We start from the raw sequence: 14860 nt of genomic DNA, 5'->3' as shown, positions 1-14860 counted from the left end.
TGTCCTTAATATCCAAGTTAGTACAGGCCTGTCGGATAATTTTCAACTGTGTTGTGTAATAATCAATAAAGCAAGTAAGAGGACAGTGCTAGAGAAGGAGAATCCAAAGCTAGAGAAACAATTTTCCTTAAACCCCACAATCTGGTATCATAGAAATTCACTCAACATGGAAGAAAAACAAAGAATGCTTTAGCCTAGCAAATCAGTGAGTTATTTTTCACCTTCCAAAGTACCTTCAGCGCTGTCTTTTTAATGGAGGCTGTCTTTAATGCAGCAAAAGTATACTTGTTTCCAGAATGAAGGTGGATTTTGCCATGCCAGAGAACAAGTAAAACAAATACATGTTGGTCTATAGCTCCTGTATTTTCAAAGTGACTTGTGGGGAGATAGCCGAAGGCCTCTTTTTAAAGATACTGGGAATTAAGGCTACAATCTTTCGCAAATCTTTGAAAATGTCCGCCTAGGGATGAGAGTTTCCAAGGCACAATATCTTCTGCTTCCTTTTGTGGTTTTGGGGATGAGAGACACCTTACTATGCAAACAGTCCCAGTTAAGGTTATTTTCAATGTGAGGGCTGGAAACATCCTTTTTTAAAAATGGAAGCTTAGAATCAGGAGCATAATTCTGCAGAATGGGATGAATTCACAGCAAATGCAACAGTAACTGAATTGCCTAAATATGGATCCCTGATTGTAGTTCAAACGATATGTTTTTGCCTTGTCTAAGTCAGGCTGATTCCTCAGAGGAGTGAACCTATTTGACTATCTTTCTTGAAAACAAAACTTGTAGTAACAATTCAAAGTTAAGATTCTACCCTACCCTTTATGTCAAATAAATGTTCCTGCCTTTCCTTGGCACTGCTTCTGTGAACTTTCTGTCCCACCACCTAGGAGTTTCTCCTCATCTTGCCCTTCTATAGTTTGTTTAGAATGTTTGATTTTCCTTCAAAGTCTTCAGCTTTCCCCCTCAAAATGGACTGTGGTTAGAGAGTCCACACCGAGGACAGATGAGAATTGGTTGATGAGCGACAAGCAGGCTTGACGGGTGCTTGAAGCCTGGGAAATAAGTGATCTGCTCACAGATTTCTTTTTCCTTTTCTCTTTGTTCTGGCATGGAGGCTTAACTCAATCTTTTCTGGCCTGGTTTTTACAATTTGCTGCGTTTGATGTTTTCAAGTAACACCCAACTGTGCAAATTTTAGGTAGCGACAGAATTCTTTTTTTTTTTTTTTTTTGGTCAGGTGTCGAGAGTTTGCTACTAGAAAAGGAAGTATACGACAAACTTATCCTCTTTTGGCATAAAACCATGCACAAGGCATTCCGAACAAGGGGCACCAAAGTAACTCAGTCACTCATCTACTGCAGTGTCACTGGGGACCAGTGGCCATCAAGGAGAGATGTGAGGCCACAATTCCATACACTGGCTGTGATCTGTCTCTTACCGTATCACTGCTGCTAAGGTTTCTCTCTTCAAGTGACTGACTGTTTTGAATTATTTTTCCCGGATGGATTAGTTTACATTTTTCCCATGCTGAATTTCACTTTATTTTCTGCCCATGTTTCTAACTTCTCTAGGTCCCCTTTTATTATTTTTCTATCTTTCTTAGTGTTCACAACTCCTCCCAATTTATCATCTGTGAAACATCTGCACATACAATTATCTTGCCGTTAACCCCTTCCTGCAGCCATTAGTAAAGTTATGTAATGAATCTGAATCCAACCTTGATTCCTGCTGTATGCCATCTAGACAAGTTGCTCCAACTGGACACTTTGCCCTTTAATGTTACATTTAATCATGTTATGTTTAAATTAAGGAGGTCATGATTTTATTAGGGTAGTTGGGAAAGGAAATTTGAAAAACACCTTTTCATTCAGGCCTTAGGCAAAACTATCTTATACTAGCTGTTGCTTCTTTTATAAACTGAATTTAAAGGCACACTTTAAACACGTTTTCACTTGTAGACTAGAGAAACCAAGGAATGTGATATCTCATTTATTAGTCAGGAAAGACATGTGGTTGAACATTTTTCCATGTCAAATTAGTTTCTGGGGCTGCTGTCCTGCAGAAGTGTCAGAGGCTGCTGGTGCCATAGGTGCTGGAACTAGGGGTGCTGGGGATGCTGCTGCACCCCCTGGCTTGAAGTATACAGGATTTACAGTTTGGTTCAATGGCTATCAGCACCTCCACTATGCACAATGTTCCAGCACCCTTGGCTGGTGCAGCAGTAATTCCTAACTCCACACTAGCTGTCTTCCTGCTACAACCATCTAACCTGCTCCCCTTTCCTTTTCCTTATTTCTTTTCCATCATGGTTGGCTCTTGGCTTGTCCATGGGGTGACTTGCCTAAAGTCCACGGATAGATTTGTTCTCCTCTAGTTATTCTTGACTCTTTGAGGTGCTGCTACTTCAGATGAGTATTTAAGTGCAAGTGGAGATCAAATGGGCTCCATGCATACATTTTGTTTCAGAGGCACTTAAATAATCTCTGCCTCGCCAAAAGCCCCATGAGTTTTTGTTCTCATGTCTCCTGGGATTTGGAGAGAGAGGCTCATGTCCCCTCACTTCCATTGGTAAAATAAATAAACATTGACAAAAGAAGCCACCCCGTTGTGGTGAATGGGAGGAGTTCACATCTCCCATAGTTATTGTTTCAGGTTCTGTCTGCCATAAATTCAACACAGCATTGCTGTGCATGTGGTTCATGTTTGAAATTTTTTCTTTGCAACTGTAGGTACTAGAACTTTTTAAAAATGTAAAATGTGGTCTATGATTACCGTAGTTGTGCAGGGAGTGGAAGTGCCCCCCTTGGAGCCCCACCCAGATCTTCCATTGGGCCACATTCCAAAAGTCAGCCACACTGAAATTGGCCAGTGCACATGGATTAAGAATGTTTTTTCCTAATGGGACAGATGCTGCCACGTCTATTCATGATGGGCCTGATTCTCCTTTATTTTCAGACACAAAAGGGTCTTAAAGTTGGCCTAATTTGCATCTATACGCACTTTAAGACCCCTTTATACTGCCAGAGTGGTGTATATTTCTCTATGATTTCTCCCATTAAAACCTATAGGAGTATTCCTGAATGTAACATACATCTCAACAAGAGTAAGGGTACTGGATTCTGGTGCTCTGAAAATAATAGTTTGTGATGTTATTTAAGTCAATGGCTGGGGTGACCATCTTTCCCAAAGGGAAAATGGGACACTGCATGGGGCTAGTCCTCCCCCGCCCCTGTGCGATACTGACCCAAGATGCTTGTCCAAGCCCCCCAAGGCTCCCCCGCCAGGGAGCTGGCCTGAGCTCCCCTTCCCACACAGCACTGGGGGCTGCTCACCCGAGCTTTCTCTCCCCCCCTTGCACGGGGCTAGCATTGCCGCTTGCCCCCCACCCACTCCTCCACACCCCACTTTTTTTTTAACAAAAGTGGGACAAACTGATCAAGTTGTCAGGAGCAATCGGGACAAATGCCTGTTTTTGCCAAAAAAGTCAGGACGGCCTTTTTAAGGGTTAAAAAATGGACTGCTCCAGGCAAAACGGGACATATGGTCACCCTATCAATGGCAGCCAATGTTAACAGCACTAGTTTTGCATATAAAATGAAACAGACATTTATGTACTCTTAATGTTGGTATTGTGGGGGGGGGGGGAACCACTTTATTCATGTAGTTTCACTTGATGCTTTTCTTTTTCTTTGTACAACAACAATGCAGTGATCTATACATGACTCTTTCTCGCATGGACATGGCATTACATGAGTAATGTAAGGTCACCATAAATTCATGCCAATAAAAACTTTATTCCTCACCACACCTCAATAGAATATGTGATGATGTGGTGTAGGATAAGGTTTTACTCTTGAGTTTGGGATGATCTCACCTTATTCATAGGTAACCATATGTGTGTGAGAGAGTGTGTGTATTCTGTATTTATCCATCGTCAAGCTAGATGAATAATTTGTAGTAATACATTTGACAAGTTTCACTACTTTTGCTTTTTGTGAATTGTCCATTAATAGACCATTGTAATGAGGTGTTTGGGGGGGCTGGAGGCAGTGTCCTTGTCGTCTTCCCCAAAAAGGGGGATGTAGAGATGCCTAATCCTGCCCCTAGGCGGGAAGCGTCATGGTCTCGGCCCGCTTTGGGGCCTAACTCTCAAGTGGGGTGTAGTAGGGGGACCTAGCCCACCCTCTCCACTGGTTCCTAGCCCAGGGACCTGTGAGAAGCAACACCAGCTGAGTCTGCCACACAGAGGATCCAAGTCTGCTTCCCTGGCCACTTCCTACCTACCAGCTTAGGACTGCTGCTTTCGATATGCATTCAGCTGATAAGCCAGGGTACTTTAAGATCATGCATTCCAACTGCACAGACCTTGGAAGTATAAAGTAATAAATATTAGATACTTCTAAAAATTTCGTAATTAGTCTTTCTCCATATGATGTCCCATGTCAAAAATGGAATGTCTTCTGATCTGCCAGGACAAGAAACAAATGTCTTATTACAATGGGAATGGGGATTCCTAGCTCCCCAGAGGTACAAAGCCTTCTTTTCATAACTTAGGGTTAGCAAGATAGGTGCTATAATATTTGTAATAGACTATTAACGTAGCATTCACTAAGATTGCTCTATTCATTGAGGAAATTACTGCAGGGGTGAGAGAGTGGCCGTTGAGTTCTTCAGCCTGTCTGTATCAGTGGTAACTTTAATTACAGTAGAAATAATTTGAAACAAAATATTCCATACCATAGTTCTAAGAAGAAAAGGAAGACTTGTGGCACCTTAGAGACTAACTAATTTATTTGAGCATAAGCTTTCATGAGCTACAGCTCACTTCATCGGATGTTCTAAGGACCCCTATAGGTGGTTCATTTCAAAACCTAAGATTCCAGCCACTAACCTGTGACTATCGACATGTGCTGGATTTGAATTAATGACCAAAAGATAAAAGGCTTTATAGCCTATTACCAATTGCCCATGTAGTTCAGTCCACTGCAGTGATAGTACTTATGAACAGCATGTTTCATTTTACCTCATGGGATGCCCTCATCAGAATCTTCTAATTCAGTGATTCTCAACCAGGGATCTGGGGCCCCCTGGGGAGCCGTGAGCTGGTTTCAGGGGGCCGCCACTCATGGCTGGTGTTAGACTCACTAGGGCCCAGGGCAGAAAGCTGAAGCCTCGTCATGCAGGACTGCAGCCCGGGGTCCTGAGCTCCAGCACCTGGGGCTGAAGCTGAAGCCTGAGCAACTTAGTCTCACGGTGCCCCTTGTGGTGTGGGCCCCTGGGCAATTGCCCTGCTTCCTACCCCTTAATGCCAGCTGTAGCTTTTATATGGAGAAAAACGATTGTTGTGGTACGGGTGGGCCATGGCATTTTTATAGCATGTTGAGGGGGCCTCAGAAAGGAAAGGATTGAGAACCCCTGTTCTAATTTAAGGCCATGGTTTTAAAAACCAGCCTGTCAACTTACCCCCCTAAAAAACTATGGGTGCAGTGTTGTGGGAGCAGACAATGGCATGTAGGCATCCAACTGCTTGAATGGTAAACTAGAAGTAAAAATGCAATAATTTGAAGCTGTAAATATATATAGGTACAAAATGGGCTGCCTCGTTGAGAGCCCTTTTAAAAATGTCCTATAATATGTATATGAGCCCTTTATTTTGTTTTGACTTTCACTTAGATTAGTGTTTGCTTTGGAATGAGTTTGGTAGGGTAGTTCCTTCCTGTTCCCACAGTGGCTTCTATTTTCTACCCTTCCATTTATGCTGCTAGCGATATGTAACGTGAGGTTGTTATTCAAGTTGTTTTGTTTTGTTTCTTCTGCAAATCAAATTTAATTGCAGTAGAACTCTGGACTAGAAAGACTATAGGCATTATTCTCATGGTCCCTTTAAATCATCCTGGCAGTGTAAAAGGCCCTTGTAGTTGATTGAAATTCCACTGACAAATTAAGGCATAGCAAAAATGAGAATCTTGCCCCAAAGTTTTATTTCCACATCAGCATTCCAAGAAATAGAGGTGTTTGAGGCTCATCCTTCATTTGCAATAATGAAATTTCCCACAGTGCAGAGCAGCTGGGTTTTTCTTCCCGTTGTTCCAAGTTTCCATCTTCATTTGGGCGGCAGCTGGGTCTTCAGAGTTCCCATTTGTGGAACTCCCTCCCTACAGGTGTCTGTCACACTTTCTGCCTGCTTGTATTCAAGGCTTTGGTGTAAGGCCTTTCAGTTCATGCCCAGCATTTCCTTGACCATTTTTACTTTCCCTCCTTATTGCCTTTTTTTATGGAATTATATATTTGTCTTTCTCATTTTTAGTTGATGGTATCACTGGTCTGTTGTTCTGGGACTGTTTTAATTTATATATTTCTGTTCAGTATCCCAGATGTGTTTATGATGGGTGCTTTATACAATTTTTTAATACATCTCTTCCCAAAGATAGGAGAAATTCAAGAAGAGTTCTGTTCCCTCTATACTTCTCTCTAATAGGGCGATTATCTGTGTGCCTTTGATTTGTACAAAGGTTATTTCTTATTCTCATCTACAGCATATAGTGGATAGCTCTTTATTGTATATTTGGGGCAAACCATGGAGCTCTTTCTCAGGGAAAACTCCCACTGACGTCAATGAGAGTTTCGCCCGAGTAAGGACTCCAGGATTTGGCTCTTTGTTTTCGGGATGGGAATTCTCATTTTCCACTCTGAGCATTCATTTGGCCTCACAGTACCTTGGCTCACATGGTTTTCAATAAGTGTCTGGCAGCTGTATTGGCCCACCTCCAGCATCATGGGATTCATATTTATCCCTACATGGACATTTGGCCTTCCTCAAGTCATCAGAACTATTTCTAGCTTATTGTCCTACCTCTAAAAGTCTTCCCACTTTCAGACAAAGAACTTGATTCTGAATCACACTTGTTTTACAATAGTGTAACTCCACTGACTTCAGTGGAGTTATTCCTGCTTTACATCAGTGTAAATGTGATCAGAATCAGGCTCAAATCTCTAAATGCATGGTATGCATTGTTTCATGTAAAGGGCTTGTAAATATATACACACACACACACACACTTATTCCAGAAGGTTTTAAGGTCCATTCTATCAGGGATAAGGCAGCTTTGAAAGATTGTATAAAGATATATTAGATTTCCAATCCAGGTGTGGATGCGTGGAATGCAGATGCAGAGACACTGAAAAGTTTTACTTGAACTACAAATGGTTTAATAGCAAAAATAGATATAACAGTTATTAACAAAATAACGTGCAAATGAAAAAGAATATTGTTGGGGTTCAAACCAGTCTCTGGAATTCAGTCTTAACTTTAGCATATATATATATATATATAATATATATATATATACATACACACACACACTCATGCTCAATGTCATCAGGATAAAGGGTGGCTTATTTTCTGGGGATCGTACAGATCAGTAAGGAGCTGTGTCATTGCCTGCCTTGTAACCTTGGGTGCCTTAATGCTATGGTGGCTCAGATTCCTGACACCCAGAGCCTACCCACAAGCACAAAGTCTCACCCTGGCTTCCACCAGCCTTGTTACTCCTTGCAATTGCAGGGTGACTCTAACAGCCCTTCCAGTCCTGAGTCTCCCCAAATCCATCCTTCCCGAGTTCTTAACTACCAGACACTCAGGGTATGTCTACACTACAAAATTAGGTCAAATTTATAGAAGTCGGTTTTTTAGAAATCGGTTTTATATATTCGAGTGTGTGTGTCCCCACAGAAAATGCTCTAAGTGCATTAAGTGCATTAACTCGGCGGAGTGCTTCCACAGTACCGAGGCTAGAGTCGACTTCCGGAGCATTGCACTGTGGGTGGCTATCCCACAGTTCCCGCAGTCTCCGCTGCCCATTGGAATTCTGGGTTGAGATCCCAATGCCTGATGGGGCTAAAACATTGTCGCGGGTGGTTCTGGGTACATATCGTCAGGCCCCCCTTCCCTCCCTTCCTCCATGAAAGCAAGGGCAGACAATCGTTTCGCGCCTTTTTTCCTGAGTTACCTGTGCAGACGCCATACCGCGGCAAGCATGGAACCCGCTCAGCTCACTGTCACCGTATGTCTCCTGGGTGCTGGCAGACGCGGTACTGCATTGCTACGCAGCAGCAGCAACCCATTGCCTTGTGGCAGCAGACGGTGCAATAGGACTGGTAGCTGTCATCGTCATGTCCGAGGTGCTCCTGGTCGCCTGTGTGAGGTCGATCAGGAGCGCCTGGGCAGACATGGGCGCAGGGACTAAATTTGGAGTGACTTGATCAAGTCATTCTCTTTAGTCCTGCAGTCAGTCCTATTGAACCATCTTATGGTGAGCAGGCAGGCGATACGGATTGCTAGCAGTCCTATTGCATCATCTTCTGCCGGGCAGGCAAGAGATGAGGATGGCTAGCAGTCCTATTGTACCATCTTCTGCCGAGCAGCCATGAGATGTGGATAGCATGCAGTCCTTCTGCACCGTCTGCTGCCAGCCAAAGATGTAAAAGATAAATGGAGTGTATCAAAACAAGAAATAGACCAGATCTGTTTTGTACTCATTTGGAAACCCCCGCCCCCCGTCTAGGGGACTCATTCCTCTAGGTCACACTGCAGTCACTCACAGAGAAGGTGCAGCAAGGTAAATCTAGCCATGCATCAATCAGAGGCCAGACTAACCTCCTTGTTCCAATAAGAACAATAACTTAGGTGCACCATTTCTTATTGGAACACTCCGTGAAGTCCTGCCTGAAATACTCCTTGATGTAAAGCCACCTCCTTTGTTGATTTTAGCTCCCTGTAAGCCGTGTCGTCAGTCGCCACTCCCTGCGTCAGAGCAACAGCAAACAATCGTGCATCTGAGTTGAGAGTGCTGTCCAGAGCAGTCACAATGGAGCACTCTGGGATAGCTCCCGGAGGCCAATACCGTCGAATTGTGTCCACAGTACCCCAAATTCGACCTGGCAAGGCCGATTTAAGCGCTAATCCACTTGACAGGGGTGGAGTAAGGAAATTGATTTTAAGAACCCTTTAAGTCAAAATAAAGGGCTTCATCGTGTGGACAGGTGCAGGTTTACATCGATTTAAAGCTGCTAAATTTGACCTAAAGTCCTAGTGTAGACCAGGGCTCAGACTTTTCCCTTCTGTTTTGTCAGCCCCTTAAATACCAGTTCACTTTGGCACACGCACGCCACACAGTTTGCACAACAGAGACCTGCTTGGGGAAAAATAGACAAAAGGTTTATTTAATAGAAAAGCCACAGCTTCAAAGATAAAATTGTAGGGGAGAGCAAAAATATACAAGTTAAACAGTAACTAAACATAAAGACGCAACCTTGGGCTTTACAGTTCTGTATTAGATAAAATCACTTTTCTAATACAAGTTACCTATTGCCTTTGAACAGTTTCCCAGTATACACCTAACTCTGATGGTGGTGGGGAGAGATCCAGTGTTTCATGGATAATTTACTGCCTAGGGACTTTCCCTCATTTACTGGATGCCTTTCACTTCAAACCCCTTCTATTTAAAAAGGGTTTGCAGGTTCTTTTCTTCAGTCACTATTGATATTCAAAGTGGAGAAATCTCCAGTTGTCTCAATGTCTTTCCTTTAACTTAAATGGCCCATCATTGACTTTTCCTAGGTTGTGCTATGGATTGTTACTTGAGTCCGATTTTGTGTAAATACCTGGCTTGGGAGATACTTTTCCCTGTCTGATCACTCACTGACCTGCTGTGAGGTAGAGCTGGAGTTTTTAAGCACAGTTTTCTATATGCACAAATACATAAATTCATAACCACAGCTTGTATACCCCTCTTATAATAATTAAGTTAAGAACATTAAACACTTTCATAAAAGACCTTACTCGACCTACTTCTGTAGCACAGCAACGTTGTATACAATCAGTTAATACAGCTGCTTATTCTTTGGAGTTCAAAACCTGTTCTCCGTTTGGGGTGTCTGGACCCTGACTGTTATCATGGGCAAGTAGGATTTTGTGAGCAGGCTGGAAAAAATTTTTTTTAACAATTTTACAAGGCTTAATGGCATTGCTAGGGGGCTCTGTACCCCCTAAAATGGGCATAACGGGATAGAATGTGCAAATTGTCAGAGGGGATGCTGTTGTGGAGAATGCACACTGCACATTTTAGCGGTAAATATTGGTATGTTTTGGGGTTTTTTTTTAAGTGCTGCGCACCTTTCCTCTAGCGTCAAGGAAGGTGTTTAGCCTGACATTGCTCTCTGCAAGAGTAATGCCTCTAGCACCCACCACTCAGACCCTACACTTTTGCATACACTGCACTGTGTTGCTGGTGGGAAATGCCAGTACTTAGCTCTAAAGTATAAGCTGGTATGTTAAAAAAGGGTCGAAAGGATCCAACCAGCTCTAAACTTCTTTGAGCCTCGCCCCACAAAATAGTTGAAAATTTTTCCTTTGAATCAAATCCCACAATTCCTTGCCAGCCACAAAAGACTGTGGAATGATTTTGAGGCCATTTTGTGGGTCAGGAGCCAAATATGATTGAGAGTTACTGGTCTAGATTACACTGTTTTCAAAGTTTGCTTGTATACTGTAGTGTGAATTAGTCAATATGTACAGAATGTTGTTTCTTTTACAGTACCCAGCTTTATGGAGAATATTTTTAACATGTTCTTTCTCCCTTTTCACCATCAAAAATGCACCAAGGAACATGTAAAGATTTGACTAACTTTTCCAGTTAGATAAACCTATGAGTGTTTGATCTCAGTTCATTGTGTCTGTGTACCAATTGTGTTTCATGGTTGAACAACTGATGAGGAACTATGTCTCGATGTATTTGTGGTGCTTTTATACTCTGCAGATAATCAGCTTTTAAAACCTTTTGCCACAGCCATGATTTTGTTTTGACTTGTTTCAGGAACATCCCAGACCAAAATATGAAACCAAAGTGCGACAGAAAAAACTCAAAAATGAAACCAATAAAAAGGATAATATAGATGAGGTAAGACGCATGGATTTACTTCCACTTTTCATTTGCATTTGGTTTGTGTTTTGTGAACAATTTTGTGTCTGTCTCGGTTTGGCTCTGCTGATCAGTTTGCAGAATAGTCTCTTCTGTGCTGTTTGCCTCCTGTTCAGCACTCTGAATGTTTTTAGGGCAAACATTGTGCTAGCCCTGTGTGAGGCATCCTGCCTAAGAGGGTGGAGAATGTGTAGTGCAGGCTCTACAGAGAGGGGCGGTGACTGATCATGATCAGTGATGGAATCAATGATCTGGAGTTTGAAACTGTTCCAGAAGGTGAAGTGTCCTGCAGTGGGGCACTCCCACAGCATATGTATGAATTTACCACTCTGCCCTTTCAGTGTTTGTCTGCTTAGCCCATTCCTCACTATACAAGGAAGGCTTACTTTGATACTTTTTATTACAGGTAGTATAAAAAAGGCGGGGGGAGGGAGGGCAATATTTTCATTATTTTTTGAAATTTAAAATAAAAACCAGAAAGAAATTTCACCAAAAAATCAACAGTTTTCCTATTTTTAAAAATTGAAATAAAAAAAACCCAACCAGCTCTACTTTTTGCATATTCCAAACTGGATTATTGTGAAACTCTTTTTGGGTGAAACTTCAGATAGGGCGCAATCCTGCAAAACACCCATTGAATTACAATGGTGCAGGTTCAGGCCTCTAGGGCAGTATTCAGAGGCCCGTTTCCTTAGCAGTCTGATTTGGAGCATAGTACACACCACACTGGGTTCCCACTTTTTTCCAGGTACAATCCAAAATATTGCCTATGATCTACAAAGTCTTGTGTCATCTTCACTGCTACAGTTAGCTCAAGTTAGTACACGTGAGTTACTGCACTTGAGCTAGCCTGGCTTAAGTGAGAGCAATCCCACTTCAGAACAACACTAAATTACACAGGCTGTTTTGATTAGCAGCACAGAGTGACTAGATTAGCTGCTGATGCTTTGTTGTAACTTGAGTTGTTGCATTCCCACCGCATGACTAGCTGGAGGTTCAGCATCACTTGAGTTTCAACCCAGCCCCCTGATACCCTAGCTGTCTTGAGCTTAAAGCACCAGTTAATTTGAGCTAGAAATTTTTGTGTGTGGATGGGATTCAAATTAGGGGTAACACTCAACTTATAACTGTAGCTAACTGGGCTGTGAAGACACACCCTGAGGTATGTCTACTCTGCAGTTGGGAGTGTGTTTGCCAGCAGGGGTAGACAGACACACATTAGCTCTGCTCGCTTTAGCACGCTAAAAGTAGCAGTGTAGCTGGGATAGAATGGGCAGCGGCTCGGGCTAGCGACCTGAGCACAAACCCTCCCGGTCCTCGTGGGTGTGTACTCGGGCAGTCAGCCTGAGCCACCATCCTCAGCTACATGGCTACTTTTAATGTGCTAGCTCAAGCAGAGCTTGCGCCTGCCTGCCTATCTGCGCTGGACAGCATGCTCCCAGCAGCATTGTATATGTACTCTTAATGACTGCCTCTTTACCCATATATTACCTAGTCAACTGAGATCAGTTTGGACTCTCAAGCTGACAAAACTGTCACTTGTGTGGCTGGGGATGAGGAATTCTCAGTGGAAGGCTTTGACTATGGAATCTGCTAACCCATTGATCTGACCCAGGCAGTGTTTGTTGACCTGGCGGAAATGCTCAAACACTCAGCTGTTTACCCAGGTCGTTTTTGTTTGTTTGTTTGTTTTTTCGAGGGGGTGGTTTGGGAAGTTTTGGTTTGCCTGAGTAGCTATTCCATTTGTGTTGGGTAACATTGGCTGGCTGACATACTGTGTCACTGGTCTTACTGTAAATGCATCTAGAGCAGTGGTTCTCAAAGCCAGTTCGCCACTTGTTCAGGGAAAGCCCCTGCCGGGTCGGACCAGTTTGTTTACCTGCCGCATCCACCGGTTCGGCCGATCATGGTTCCCACTGGCCGTGGTTCACCTTTCCAAGCCAATGGGGGCTGCGGGAAGTGGCGCAGGCCAAGGGACATGCTGGCCGCCCTTTCTGCAGCCTCCATTGGCCTGGAGCGGCGAACCGCGGCCAGTGGGAGCCGCGATCAGCCGAACCTGCAGACGCGGCAGGTAAACAAACCAGTCAGGCCTGGCAGGGGCTTTCCCTGAACAAGCGGCGGACCGGCTTTGAGAACCACTGATCTAGAGAGTTGCAATAGCAGCATCCTGTATATGGAAAAAATAAATAAATGTGTAACTTTTTTACCATTATGAGGTGTGGTTAGCTTTCTCTGGCTGTTTCAGACCTGAAAGCAAGTGCTCATTCCCATTCCCCTCTTGTAAAAGTCTGATTGAGGTCTATTTCCCAGGCATTCATAAATCCCTGAAGACTCCCTGCATTAGACTTGGCTAAATGTAGCTTATATTGTGTATGCCACATGTTACAACTAAGTCAAGGTATTCAGAAACGTGTCCAATCTTGAGACTGAAGGAACCTCTTTACCCTGTTTATATACTGAAAAGAAACAGTGCATGAACTGGAGATAACTCCAGAATTCAGGCCTGGCCAAATAAATTTGATGTTGCAGCATATGAAGGAACTTAACTACCCCCTTTCTCCTGCAGATCATCACTGAGTTCTTGTAGTGTAGCCAATGAGTTATCCAGTCAGATAAAATTAACTGCCACCTAGTGGGCTTGATCCAACAACCATGGAAGTCAGTGGAAAGATTCCCAATGACTTTAATGGGTGTTGGATCTGGCCCAATGTGAACAGGGAGTTTTGCCAGACAGGAGCTCAGACACAGAGGATGGAGAGCTTTTCCATTAGGCAACGAGCAGTTTTCTGGGCATCCCTAATAAGGGATTAAACACTATAATAGGTAAATAAAGGAAATGATGTGCACCTCTCTTGTTTAAAGTAAGTGAAAATTGAGAATAAGAGAGTGAGTGATACTGCACAAATTACATTTTTGTTGAGGCTAGGATGAGCAAGGTAGTGAGCCAGCTTAAATGGGGAATGGATAGCCCCCAGCATCAAAGGTTAGAAATAAAATCATTGTAAAAGAAAATGAAGTATAATCAGACTATAAATCAGAGTCTGAGAAGCTACTTAAAGAGCCAGGAGCACACAAATGGGAAGAATTCATTGGAAATTTCACCTAAAGAGATGTGTTTATATATATATACACACACACATTGAATGCTATTTTACCTATTGCACCAATGTGAGTTCTAAAATTGCTCTCGCTTTTCAGAGAGGAAAGGTGATACTCGTTTTCATCATCCAGCTGGGTGCCTTTACCTCCTGAGCCCAATCAAGTCAACTTGTTGCTTGGCCATGGTTTCATTTGGACAAACAAAGCCAAGTGTGCCCTTTTCTTTAGTGACAGTCGCATTCTGCTGGGGACATCAGTGTCTCTGTAGCTTGGTGCTTAGCCCATTCAGTAACGGTTCGACCCTGCAAGGTGTTGATTGCTTCCAGAGAGGTGCTGAGCATCCTTTATCTCCCGTGGACTGTGAGAGCATTTGTGCCACTGTCACACTGTCTGGAGTGGCTCATGACTGAGAGTGCCAGCCTGAGGTCAGACTCTCAAAAAGCAGGGCAGATACCCCAAACCTGTTGTATGTACTATAATAAGATTTCATCAGCCTGGTAACAAGTGTGAGCTCCCAAAGTACTACAGTAGTCTTATAATGAAGTCACAGATGCTTTGGATGCTCCAGGCTATCTTGCCACCCAGATAAGATGGACTATGTGATAAATGGTTACTTACACCACAAATCAAAACATACTCCAGTTGTTTCCAGTCGCAAGAGACCAGTCACTTACCCCAGATCAGTTTGTACCTTAGATCTCACACCAAAGACAATGCTAGTAGCCAATCCTGTAATAAACTAACTTAAGGTTTATTCAGTAGGAAAAAGAAATGAGAGT

The 14860-nt window shown here is 43.1% G+C and overlaps 1 protein-coding gene across 3 annotated transcripts in view; it reads left to right on the top strand.

The window, feature by feature from the left end:
• Positions 1–14860, top strand: part of ANO2 (anoctamin 2) — a 279390-nt gene that overhangs the window by 141404 nt on the left and 123126 nt on the right. For all 3 annotated transcript variants that reach the window (XM_043529325.1, XM_043529245.1, XM_043529293.1), the window contains exon 14: positions 10878–10961. In XM_043529325.1, coding sequence (XP_043385260.1) covers positions 10878–10961 — 84 coding nt within the window. The remainder of the gene's footprint in view (positions 1–10877; positions 10962–14860) is intronic.

Source organism: Chelonia mydas, chromosome 1 (assembly GCF_015237465.2).
Source record: "Chelonia mydas isolate rCheMyd1 chromosome 1, rCheMyd1.pri.v2, whole genome shotgun sequence".
NCBI lineage: Eukaryota > Metazoa > Chordata > Testudines > Cheloniidae > Chelonia > Chelonia mydas.
The sequence above is the reverse complement of the archived record's forward strand: the minus strand, read 5'-3'. Positions and strand labels throughout refer to the sequence as shown.